Source organism: Gossypium hirsutum, chromosome A10 (assembly GCF_007990345.1).
Source record: "Gossypium hirsutum isolate 1008001.06 chromosome A10, Gossypium_hirsutum_v2.1, whole genome shotgun sequence".
NCBI classification, from domain to species: Eukaryota; Viridiplantae; Streptophyta; class Magnoliopsida; order Malvales; family Malvaceae; genus Gossypium; species Gossypium hirsutum.
In genome coordinates, this window is record NC_053433.1 from 64334953 (window position 1) to 64347265 (window position 12313).

The window sequence follows — 12313 nt, forward strand, 5'->3', positions numbered from 1 at the left end:
AACATGCATTGGAAATGGTTCAGGACTAAACTGATAACTTTAGAAAATCTTAAAACACTTACGAAATTTTTCTTAAAATAGGGGACACATGCCCGTATAGCCCAGCCGTATGTCTGACATGGCCAAAGACACGCCTGTCTCACAGGCCGTGTGGACATTCGAAATGGGATCACATGGTTGTGTCCTAGCCTATGTCCAACCTCGTGTAACTCTCTAACTTAGGTCACACGGCCAACACACACCCCCATGTGCCCTAAAAATAGCCATACATGCCCGTGTGCCAGGCCGTGTAGAGCACACTGACTTGTTTTCAATTTCAACACCAAGGGACACAAGGTCGTGTACATGACCGTGTATTGCACATGGCTGAGACACACACCCATGTCTCTGCCCGTGTGGACAGAAATAGGCTATTTATCAAGCCATTTTGCCACCCTATCTTACATGTACCTACACTACATCATTTGGCACCAACACAAGACATAAATATTCATTCAAGCCAACTATATACAAGTCCAAAATAATGCTATTTCATTATCATCAACCACAAAGCTTATAAACACCAATTGACCATTTTGAATATATGCCAAAATCACAACTAAAGCCATCTAAATAATTCACTTAACGTATGCAATATTTTACCTATACATAACATGCTAATATATCCTCAGTATCGATCCATTATCACCTTTCAATACTAAATCTCAATAAGCTATTCATAAGAAATTATAAACCACACATCAAAGGCCATTTGCACATATATATACATCATCAAAATCATCCGTATAAACCAACTTACATGGCTATATATATACAAACCAAAACATAGACATTTACAAGTCATTTCAAATGGCGGAACACATTACCAAATATATCAAAATGACTAAAATCCCTATACATGCCATATATTCCAAAACATAGATTCAAAAGTACCAAATTGATAGATTGATAATGTGATGAAGTCTCCGAAGGTTTCCGAATCTGAGCTAGCTTTGAAATCACTATAAAACATGGAAAAATAAATAAAGTAATTTTTATAGCTTAGTAAGCTCATATGAAATAAATTCAATCTTAACATGAATATACAAATCATCAATTTGAACATATCAACATGTAATTCATGTAACTAACAAAACTTTCACATTTTCAATCATAATATTATATATGAACTTCACAACTTCTTTGATTTAAGCTTTTACGGTTCATGTACATACCTGTACCATCTCGTATCAATCTCATACACAATCACGTCTTTCATTTACTCGTTAAACCATTCGGAATACTATCGGATACTCGAGAATCCCGCACCTGAAGTGCCAATATCATGGCCCAAAGCTAAATCAATGTATCTCGCACCCGAAGTGACAATATCGTGGCCTGAAGCCAACTCAATGTATCACATATACTGCTCACACTAGAGCTATCAATGGGCTTGCTTACACAAGCTTTCAGTCAAGACGTAGCTACACGGTGCTGCTCATACAAGCTGTCAAGTATCCGCAATACATTCCGGTATACGCAACCATTGGTAGGACATATAGGATGCACCCGGATCACATAATCACAATAATCCCTAATGACATGTCACTAGTATCCAAATCTATTCCTAAGGTTCAATCGGGATTACAAATGTCAAATCATCATCGAATTATTTTCAAATGTGTCTGTAGTCTCATATTCACAGTTTATTCAATATCAAAGCATTTAAAACATAATTATAACAATGCTTTTAACATACGAACTTACCTTGGATGCTAAAACGGCGAAACGAGTCAACTATTCTGTAACTTTGTTCTTTCCCTGATCTAAGTCCGTATTTCGTCTTTCTTGATCTAAATATAATCAAAATTAACTTATTTAATCATCTCTCTATTCAATTTAGTCCAAAATTCACTTTCAGGCATTTTTACACAATTGCCCCTCGTATTTCACATCTTTTACAATTTAGTTCTTATTTCATAAAAACACAAATTAATGCAATTCAACCATAACCCATGCTAGCCAAATTATTATTATGTCCCTACCAGCCCATATTTTTCATTTATTTCATATTTTAACCGCAAATTTTCCACAGTTCACAATTTAATCCCTAATTTGCATTTTCACTAAAAATCACTTTATAAAAATTGTATAATTCAAAAGCAACATTCATAATCTATCATAAAACATCAAAACACACATGTATTCATCAATGGAATCATTCAAAATATTTAACAATTTTTCAAAATAGTCCCTAGGCTAGCTAGACTTAGTGCAACGATCTTAAAAACATAGAATTCATTAAAAATGGGACAAAAATGAACTTACATGCTCAATGAGAAGTGACCGAATTTTCAAAGCCCTAAAATGGTTTTTTCGTTCTTGAATTTTCGGCAATAGCAAGAAGATGAACAAAAATTTTGGTTTTATTTTAATTATTATAACTTTAATTACCATTTTATTAAAATAACCTCTATAAAATTTAATAATTAAACAAATACCAAACCACTATCATCCACTATCTCTAAAAATGGGTTAATAATCACATAAGGACTTTTTCTTTAAGATTTCATAGCTATTAGATACCTTTAGCTAATAGAACACTACTTTTGCACTTTACGCGATTTAGTCCTTTTTACCAAATTGACTAATCAAACGATAAAATTTCTAAATGAAACTTTCACACAATCATTCAATCATGTTTTAAACATTAAAACAATAATAAAATAAATATTTTGACTTCGTATTTGTGGTACCGAAACCACTGTTCGTATTTGACTAAAAACGAGCTGTTACATTCTACTTCGAAAATATAATAGGTATGTAACGAAAACTCGAGTTTCTGTAAATTTTGAACACCAGGAAACATGGCTCTCGATGCCACACGATTGTGATGCTGTGTGGCAGGCCATGTAACTCATTATTTTAGAATTTGAAGTACACAGGCTAGGGACACAGGCGTGTGTCCAGGCTGTGTAACCCACTGTTTGGATTTTTAGGTCACACGGGCTAGGGCACGGGTATGTTTCTAGGCTTTTAACTCACTATTTTGGCTTTAGGACCATACAAGCCAGGGACACGGGCGTATGCCCAGGCCATGTGAGGGCTAGTGAGTCACACGAGTGTGTGACAGGCCGTGTGAGGGCTTGCAAGTCACACAAGTGTGTGACAGGCCGTGTAAGAGCTTGTGAGTCACATGAGTGTGTGTCAGGCCGTGTGCCAGACCATGTAACTCACTGTTTTGAGTCACACGGTCGTGTGGACCACACGGGCCAATCATCCAGGCCGTGTGAATCTATACGAGTGTATGACTTAAAAATCAAAAATTTCTCCTATGGTCATAATCGTCGTTCAAATCAAATGTAGGCCTACCGTAGGGCTTGTATAATCTGAATTAGACATTGAAATTGTTATATGACAATCTGTTACTGACTAATCTATTATTCTGATATATATATACACATTGTTATGAGATCTGGTAATTAGTGTGATCAATATACGAGTATTATATGAAATTGTATTATTGTATACTTATATATGATATCTGTCAAATTGCATCTACATCGAGATTGAGACTGTAAAAAGAAGGAAGTGTGAGCGATTTAATAATCTATCAAATCTGGTGGTTAAGTTACATATATTTTTAATTTTGGTGATTTATCGCAATTCGATCTGGCAGCTAGGCTGCAATTATTCTGAAACGTGACATACAGTCACTACACCATGTGTAGGGATGGATGGGTACTTGATGCCCTATATGGTATGTCAGGATGGACGGAGATGGTGTGTACTGGTTGGGGGTAGGAATATGCATATGTATCTGATATGTTCTACATTTGTATATGATATTCTTTGTTTCTGCTTATGTATCTGACTCTGAGAAATGACTGATCTCTGGAAAGTGAAATTACATTTCTATATTACTGAGTATTATTGAATGTAAGTTACACACACTGAGTTGTAAGCTCATTTGCTTGTTTGTCTGGATTTCAGGTAACCCACAAATTTAGGTGTGTAGGCGTGGCAGGAGCTCAGTTATCTCTTTATTTCTTATTTAATGTTTTATTTGGACTTTTACTATTAAGCGCATTTCGGATTTCAGATTACGGTTTGGGTTTTTATGTTGATTTAATTATATAAATGATTTCGACTATTAAACTTTAAATAATTAAGCTTGGTTTTTCAGTTGATGGTTTGATTAAACCTCTAAATTTGGTCTTAACGTCTAGGTTAGGTATTGAGTTGTTAAGTATGACTCCTATTTCAGTCAAATTTGAGAAATAATCTTCCAGATAAACTTTGTTTATTTATTTCAATTAAATTCTGATTAGTCTAGATTATTTTATTATTATTTGAGTTATGAATTTAACCTATAAACAAGCTCTTTTACAACCTTAGAAAATACACCCATTAGATATTAGAACTCATAACACTTTTAGAGAATTTTGTGTTTATATTTTGAGGGTTTTTTATTTTCGGGTTTTTGAGGTTTAGTTTTTATCTTTATCTTTTGTACTTTTCATTCTTTTGCCATTATAATAAAATAATCTTTGCCCGTGGCTTTTTATATCCTCTTTGGAGGGGTTTTTCCATGTTAAATTTGTGTATTCAATTTCTAAATTTCTTCCGCTGATTTTTACTTGTTCGTTGCTTAATCGGATCAATCCCCAACAGAGGTGTTACAGAATCGGTCAATCCAGTTGAAGTTAAAACCATTATTTTCATCATTTTCACTTTTACAAAGCATTTTTAATTAAAACAATGAAAACAATTTTTTTATTATTTTCTAATTTTCATATAATTTCATTTTCATTTTCCAAAACTTATTTTTAAAATTTTCAATTAATAGTATTTTCTATTTCCTAATAGAGCAAAAATGAAAATAACATCTCTTTCTTGAAACCAAACGGAGCATAAGTTTTTTAGACACCAAAAAACAACAATAGATTCATATTATTTATAACGTAAAATTATTATTATTATTATTATTATTATTATTATTATTATTATTATTATTATTATTATTATTATATTCACTAATGTTGAGCTTAGGTTAATATTTTGTCATCATCACGAAATGATTGAACAAAAATTTTACATATATTATTTAATAAAGGGATAAATATCAAAAGTATACATAAGGTTTGATTAAATGTGCAATTTAGTACATGAATTTTGATTTTGTACAATTATGCACATCAAACTTTGACTGTGGTTCAATTGGATACATTTAAAAAGAATAAATACGTCAATTTATTTTTATATTGGATAAATATATTTCTTTGTGTATGTAATATATAAACGTAAAATGGTCTTATGTGGATAATGATGTTAATTGTTTATAAAAATTGAACCAAATCAAAATTTCACATGTAAACTTGTACAAAATCAAAACAAAGTTCATGAGTGATTTTGAAATTTATCTCCTTTTTGAAAAACTCAACAACATGAATACAAAGGTTTTGGATATACCTAAACAAGTCGGGTAAACAACAAAAATAATCACCCAACTGTGTCTTTAGTTCTATCCTGGTCACTAAACTATTAATTTTAGTAAATTTAATCACTCAACTTTTTGAAGTCAAATATTTTAGTTATTCTCTCGTTAGTTATCGTTAGATAAGTGATGAAAATTTTACATAAGCATTTTTTTATTAGCCTAATAAAAAATTTAGCCCTCCAATATTTACAAATTCTATCAATTTGATCCTAAACCTAAAAAATTCCAACAAATTTATCCCCCAATGTTTACAAAACTTGTTATTTTAGTTCAAATTCTAAAATTCAATCAATTTCACTCTAAACATTTACAAAATTTTCAATTTAGTACTAATTCTAAAAATTAAAAATATATATATTTAAAAATTCTATTTTTTGATATTCCTTAACACTATTTGTATTCTGCTCATTTTAAATTAATGCCACCTTCATGAATATTGTAAAAAAATCAAATTGGCTTAAATCCAACTAAGTGTCATATTTCAAATTAATATCATATTATTTAATTAAATATGTCTAAAAAAATAACAATTTTTTAGACTATTACAAAACAATTATTTTAAAATTTTTCTTATTTTTAAAATATATAGAGACCTAATATTTGAGTAGAGAAAACAACACAATGTGAGATCTTTCAAGAAATAAAAAAACCTTGAAAAAAAATTTTCGCGTTGTTTTTTCCAACTTGAACATGTTATCAATAACTTCTAAACTTAGATAGTGTAATTATTCAGTTAAACGACTAAAGTCTTAAAAAATCTAGTCCAAAAATTGAAAACACGAGTTGAACTAAATCAATGGAGATAACCTTATTGATTTTATGTCTCATGGGGATATTCAACTTCATCTATTTCTAATACTCATCAATCTAATTTGTGTTAATTTCTTTTTGAATTATTTGATATATATATTGTATTTTTTTTTATTTTTAATGCCTATGTTTTGATTTTTGATTTATAATTTATTTATACTTTTTAGATTTTTAAATTATTTTTACAGTTTTATCCAAAAATAAATATTTTTAAAAAATATTTTCCTTTTTTTAAACATTTAGAATTAGAACTAAATTGAAAAATTTTGTAAATATTGAAGACTAAATTTATTTTAAAAAAATAAGAATTAGAACTAAAATAAAAAAAATTAAAAACAATGAGGGTTAAATTTTTTGAATTTTTAGGTTTTGGATAAATTTGATAAAATACATAAAATTTAAAGAGTTAAATTTGTTATTAAGTCAATTAAAAAAGTGCTCATATCAGCTTTTCATCACTTATCTAGTAGTAATTAATGTAAGAGTGACTAAAATATTTGATATTAAAAGGTTGAGGGACTAAACCAAAAAAATTAATAGTTAAATAATCAAAATAAAATTAAAAGCATAATTAAGTATTTTATTAATTTACTCAAAATATTTGGATACACCTAAAATAGGAAATAATATTTTATTTGTTACATTAAAAAAAGCCATGGTCTAAGTAATCTTCTATTAATAAAATATTAAAACAAAACCCACAGCATAGGGCAAACCCTGTTTGGAGAAAGTTAAAAGAAATAAATAAAAAATGCCAAGTGTCGAAACAAATAAGATTGAACCTGGATGGATATACATACAGGTTCATTTCCCCACACCATAACAGGTATTTAGGATCTCATTCATTCCTCTTTTGTTCTTCTGCCATTGAAAGAAGAAAATTTCTCTAAAATCTTCCCTTTCTTTTTGTTTCCTCAAATTCAAAGAAGAAGAAATGAAGGAGAGAAACCAGATAGAAGCCCATCTGCATCCATCTCATTTCCATGTCTTTCACAAGCTTCCTCCTGGGGACTCTCCTTACGTTCGAGCTAAACATGTTCAGGTATTATTATACATGTATCTTCCTATATTTACACGTATATGTCCCTCTTTCTTCAGTTACTCTTTCGTTTTTGCAATTACTAAAAAACCCTTGGGTGCAATACTAAATTACTATGCAGGGGGTACCGCAATTAGATTAAATAAGGATTCTTATTATTATCATAGATTACTTGCTTATTAGTGAATGGTCTTTATCCATTTAATTGAGATTGGCTTATTCAGTTGTCCTTCCTAATTCGCATATGTTGCATTTAATTTCTGATAAATGTTAAGGAAAGTGAATGATTTGTTTGGATGAATTTGGTGTCATATCTAATCCCAATCTACTGCAGTTAGTAGATAAAGATCCAGAAGGCGCCATAGTATTGTTTTGGAAGGCGATAAATGCAGGAGATAGAGTGGACAGCGCACTGAAGGACATGGCAGTGGTTATGAAACAGCAGGATAGAGCTGAAGAAGCCATTGAAGCCATTAAGTCTTTCAGGGACCGCTGCTCCAAGCAAGCTCAAGAATCACTTGACAATGTCCTCATTGACTTGTATAAGGTCAGTCTAGTATATTACTTGACAATGTCTGTCTATATGGCAGTATTCATGATATTTTAGCTAAAGTACCATTAGGCTCCTGTAGCAAATCGGTTTTTTTGTCAACTATTTAACTAACAGTAGTTTATGTTTATGTTGAAGCATAAGTATCAGTTTTTAACGATAGAAATAGATGAAAATTTCAATAACAATGACTAAATTGTTCCTCCATAATTCGTGGGCATTTAAGCATTTGCCCTTAATACTTGCACAATGAGTCCCAAAATCACATTGAAGAATCAATAAAGTTAAAAAGCTGAAGTTGATGAGAAGTGAGGCCTAAAGAACAAAGTTCAACAAACTATAGTTATGTTGAGTCTTCTCATAGTGATAGTTTTATTTTTTGATACAACAAATAGGAGAAAGGATTGTAGATACTGGGACTCAAACCAACCAGGTAAATCTTGGGTTGTTTTCAAGTTAATAATTTTAATGAGCTAAATTAATAAGATAATACTAGGTAAGAAATCCTGAAACAATTTTTGCTAATACTGTTTGTTTGCCAAGGTGAAATGCAAAATCCAGTTCAACTGCGTGGTTTAGTTGTGTCATTCTCTTTCTCTCATAATGAAATCAAGAAATGTTTTAGTTAACTGTTCTTAACAAATTTAGATGTAGGGATTATCTCCTTGCTTTCATTGTCTTCATATATATACTTATTATAAATTCCTCATACTGAGTACAAAAGCAGAAATGTGGAAGAATTGAAGAGCAGATACAATTATTGAAACAGAAGCTTAGAATGATTTACCAGGGTGAGGCTTTCAATGGAAAGCCTACTAAGACAGCACGGTCCCATGGGAAGAAGTTCCAAGTTACTGTCAAGCAAGAGACCTCTAGAATATTGGTACTTAAAATCTTCTCATCAGTTATTTCTCCATTTGTATCTTCTTCAGCAATTCTCTAATTTTTCCAAGATTGTCTTCAGTTTCTCTGCTTCATCATTATCAAAAAATAAAATAAAATGGTAAATGTGTAATGCAGGGAAACTTGGGTTGGGCATACATGCAGCAAGAGAACTATTTAGCAGCAGAAGTGGTTTATCGTAAAGCTCAGATAATCGACCCTGATGCAAACAAGGCTTGCAACCTCTGCCAGTGTCTGATCAAGCAAGCACGTTACATTGAAGCACAATCCGTTCTCAAGGAAGTAATACATGGTAAACTTCCAGGATCTGGGGATCCCAAATCAAGAAACCGTGTGAAGGAGCTGCTACAGGAATTGGAGTCAGAACAGCTCATATCAATAGCTTCTACTGCAATAGGGTTGAATTCAGAAGATACTTTCCTAGCAGAAGGTATTGACCAGTTGATGAGCCAATGGACTTCATACAGATCAAGGAGGCTTCCTATATTCGAAGAAATCTCTTCGTTCAGAGATCAGTTAGCCTGTTGATTTTATGGATTGTTTATGCTTCCGCCAGAACCGTTTGTATATTGACGAGTGTGCTAGAGACAGTTACTTTCTTCAGGAGTGCCTTTGTAACAAGGCGCCATGTATGTAGCCTAGTGGAACTAGGAGCAGTAACTGCTAAATAAGCAAAACCATATGAAGATTTGGACCTTAGTTGGCCTGTTTGAGTTAGTTTGGCGACTTCTGCAAGAAGATGATGCTCTTTAGCATGTAGTTCTAAATAATGAAACAAGTTTGTTGGCAGGTAAGTAGTGTGGGAAGAGCGTGGTGCATGTGGGATACTGCTGGCGTATAAGAATACGAGTTGAACACTGGTTGGTATGGAGAGCTGTGCCTGTTGTTGATCCTCCTTTTGCACCATTAATAGTTCACGGATGGCAGCACAGCTGTATGATTTGGGATTGCAATGGAGAAAATAATGGCATGACTGAATTGATTTTTGCAAGTGAGTATGATATTCATGGTTAATTTGCAGCTCCCTAGAAAGCAAGGCATTTATGTTGAAGATGCCGAGACAATAAAGAATGAGCTAAAATAGAGAATGTATTGTGTTTGGAGTAGGAAAGGGGATGGAGGTCCTTTTGGCTTTTAACTCTTACCCTATCATATCATTCAACACGGGAATGTATAAATGTATACCTAATGCCACAAGAAGAAAATTTTAACATTTGTTTTTGATGCGATACTTGAAAAAATTACAACTATTAAAATTCTATTTAATAAATTAATTAATACTAACTTCACTTTATTAACAAAATTATGAAAATTCAAATTCAATAATATTTTTATCAAATCATTGTTAAATTTGGTTGTCAGATATTAAATGTATTATATATAATTTTTAAAATTATTAAATTTAGATATTAAAAAAAAATTTATACAACAAACAATGCAATGCTTGGCCAACAAAAACCAAAAAAAAACTTATTTAATAAATAATCTAATGCTTGGCCAAAAAATGTTATTTAATAACATTGCAAATAAAATCATAATTGTAGTTGAAAGGTTGTTAAAACCGGTATTAAAGTTAAAAGATTTTTCACTTTTAATGGGCGAAGATATTATTGAATACCAAAAAATTGAGATTGAAATTCTGTTTAATTAAAATAGAAAACAGATATCTTCAACTTTGTCTTTAATATCAACTTACACTGATTTTAGCATAATCTAATAAATCAAATCTTTTTCCTTTTTTTCTCCAAGTACTTTGCTTCTTTTATTTTGTTCAACGATGGTGTTTGCCTTTTTCCTCTCCATCAATCCTTTCTTTCTTTCTTTTTTTCATTTATTACACATGTCTTATCTCTTTTCAATTTGTAGATCTATTTTATGAATATTTGTGTTGTCTTCACAAGTTGTGATGGACAAATGACGGTGCCTATCGTTCACTAAAACTCCACCGACCACTAGTAGTTTTTCTTGGAAAGTGGGTAGCTCTTCGTCAACTTCTTAATCTGTTTATATTTTGAGAATATTTCAGAATAATAAATAATTTCACGTGTCAATTTAGATTTGTTTTGTCTTAAGTTTTATATATTTTTTTGTTTTCTTTTTCTATTGTTTAATAAGTCTTCAGTTTTAAAAGTTTTTGTCTACTCTTTTACCACATTTTTTAGTCTTGCTTATGCATGTAATTTTAGTTTTATAAGTGATTTTAGAGATGACTTTGTTGTCGTTCTCTCTAGTTCGGTTAATGCTCGATTCTTTTGTCGATTTTTGCTCGCCACTTTGGACCATCCAAGGCTAAATTCTTTATCTTATTAACTGATTGCAATCACTCCAGATATGTCGTGCTTGAGTTGTGACAAAGCCAATTGTCAACGTATCATAATATTCTATTGATGCTAAGGCTTTAGCGTTTGTTGTGTTAATAGAGCTTGTCTTTCACTATTTACAATGAATGTTTATTATTTTTTCTCTGAATTATATGATTCCGTTCATTAAATAAATTAATAAATTTACCTTTAAAAAAATAAATCAAACGTTAATTTATTAAGTTTACTTCAAATATGATGATGATGATCGAATGAATAGCGTGAATTCAGATATTTAGGGATATTTAGCCTTTTTTTTTTACAATTTTAGATGTTGCTTCATACAATATTTAGATTTTATTATTTTAATTAATTTTCTCAACAAATGCAAATACCATTAAATATTCATTATTCATATTTATTTTATTTTATTTTTGCAAATAATGAATACGTCAATTATCCAAATTTATTTTACTTATATTTAAAATATATATTTTTATAATTTTTTTTTTACTTATTAAATTAGTCTTTTTATAAGAAGAATATTTAGTGGATTGAAATATCGACTTATAATTTATTTTTATTTATATTTTGTTGAATAAAAGCTAAGCCTAAAAGGCCTTATCGAAGAAACCATGGGAACTTGACCAAGTCCCATATCTTCCAACAACAATTTCCAGCAGCCTGCAAGTGGTGTCTCCAACAATCTCAACTCATTCGATCGCTCTATGAAATGCTTGGCAACAAAATCTGCAACCCTATTCGCCTCTCTAGGCACATGCTGAGGTTTAACTCTCTATTGCTTGCTTAATAAACCATGGATTCTACTGACGGGGTCCCTCAACCTCTTCTCCTCAGGTTCACGATTCTGTAAAAGATTTATAACCCCCCACTTACCACTTTCAAGCTCTACAAATCTATAACCTTGTTCCCAAATCACGTAAGTCCTTCAGCAATTGTCGCTATCTCTGCCTACAAAACCGAGTTAAGACCAATATTTCGACTAAAATTCAATTTCCCCATTGGTCTCGAGCAACTCCATTACAGGACACTCACTTGACAGATTCATACTCCCATCCATATTTAGGCTCTATTTGTTTTATTGAAAATGACTTTCGGAAAATAATTTCTGGAAAGTAACTTACTTTCCTGTAAAAAGTTAATTTTCTTTGTGTTTGGATGAATGTGTAAAATATTTTTTTTGTTTGACAAATTTTCTGAAAATATTTCAT

At 31.1% G+C, this 12313-nt stretch overlaps 1 protein-coding gene across 2 annotated transcripts; it reads left to right on the forward strand.

Annotated features, from left to right (window-relative positions):
• Positions 1 to 7016: 7016 nt before the first annotated feature.
• LOC107897009 (protein SULFUR DEFICIENCY-INDUCED 2) lies at positions 7017 to 9994 on the forward strand. 2 transcript variants are annotated; one of them, XM_016822335.2, is made up of 4 exons: positions 7017 to 7331; positions 7663 to 7875; positions 8606 to 8761; positions 8899 to 9994. In XM_016822335.2, the coding sequence occupies exons 1-4, from the start codon at positions 7224 to 7226 to the stop codon at positions 9307 to 9309; spliced, it is 888 nt and encodes a 295-aa protein (XP_016677824.1). In that variant the 5' UTR covers positions 7017 to 7223; the 3' UTR covers positions 9310 to 9994. The 2 variants fall into 2 exon arrangements, with proteins under 2 accessions (XP_016677824.1, XP_016677823.1); XM_016822334.2 differs by having other exon boundaries at positions 7055 to 7331; positions 8603 to 8761.
• The last annotated feature ends 2319 nt before the right edge of the window (positions 9995 to 12313 follow it).

Coding starts and splice junctions, on each gene's coding strand:
- LOC107897009 (XM_016822334.2), top strand. CDS start 7,224: ATGAAGGAGAGAAACCAGATAGAAGCCCATCTGCATCCATCTCATTTC. Junction 7,332..7,662: donor TTCGAGCTAAACATGTTCAG/GTATTATTATAC, acceptor AATCTACTGCAG/TTAGTAGATAAAGATCCAGA. Junction 7,876..8,602: donor TCCTCATTGACTTGTATAAG/GTCAGTCTAGTA, acceptor TGAGTACAAAAG/CAGAAATGTGGAAGAATTGA.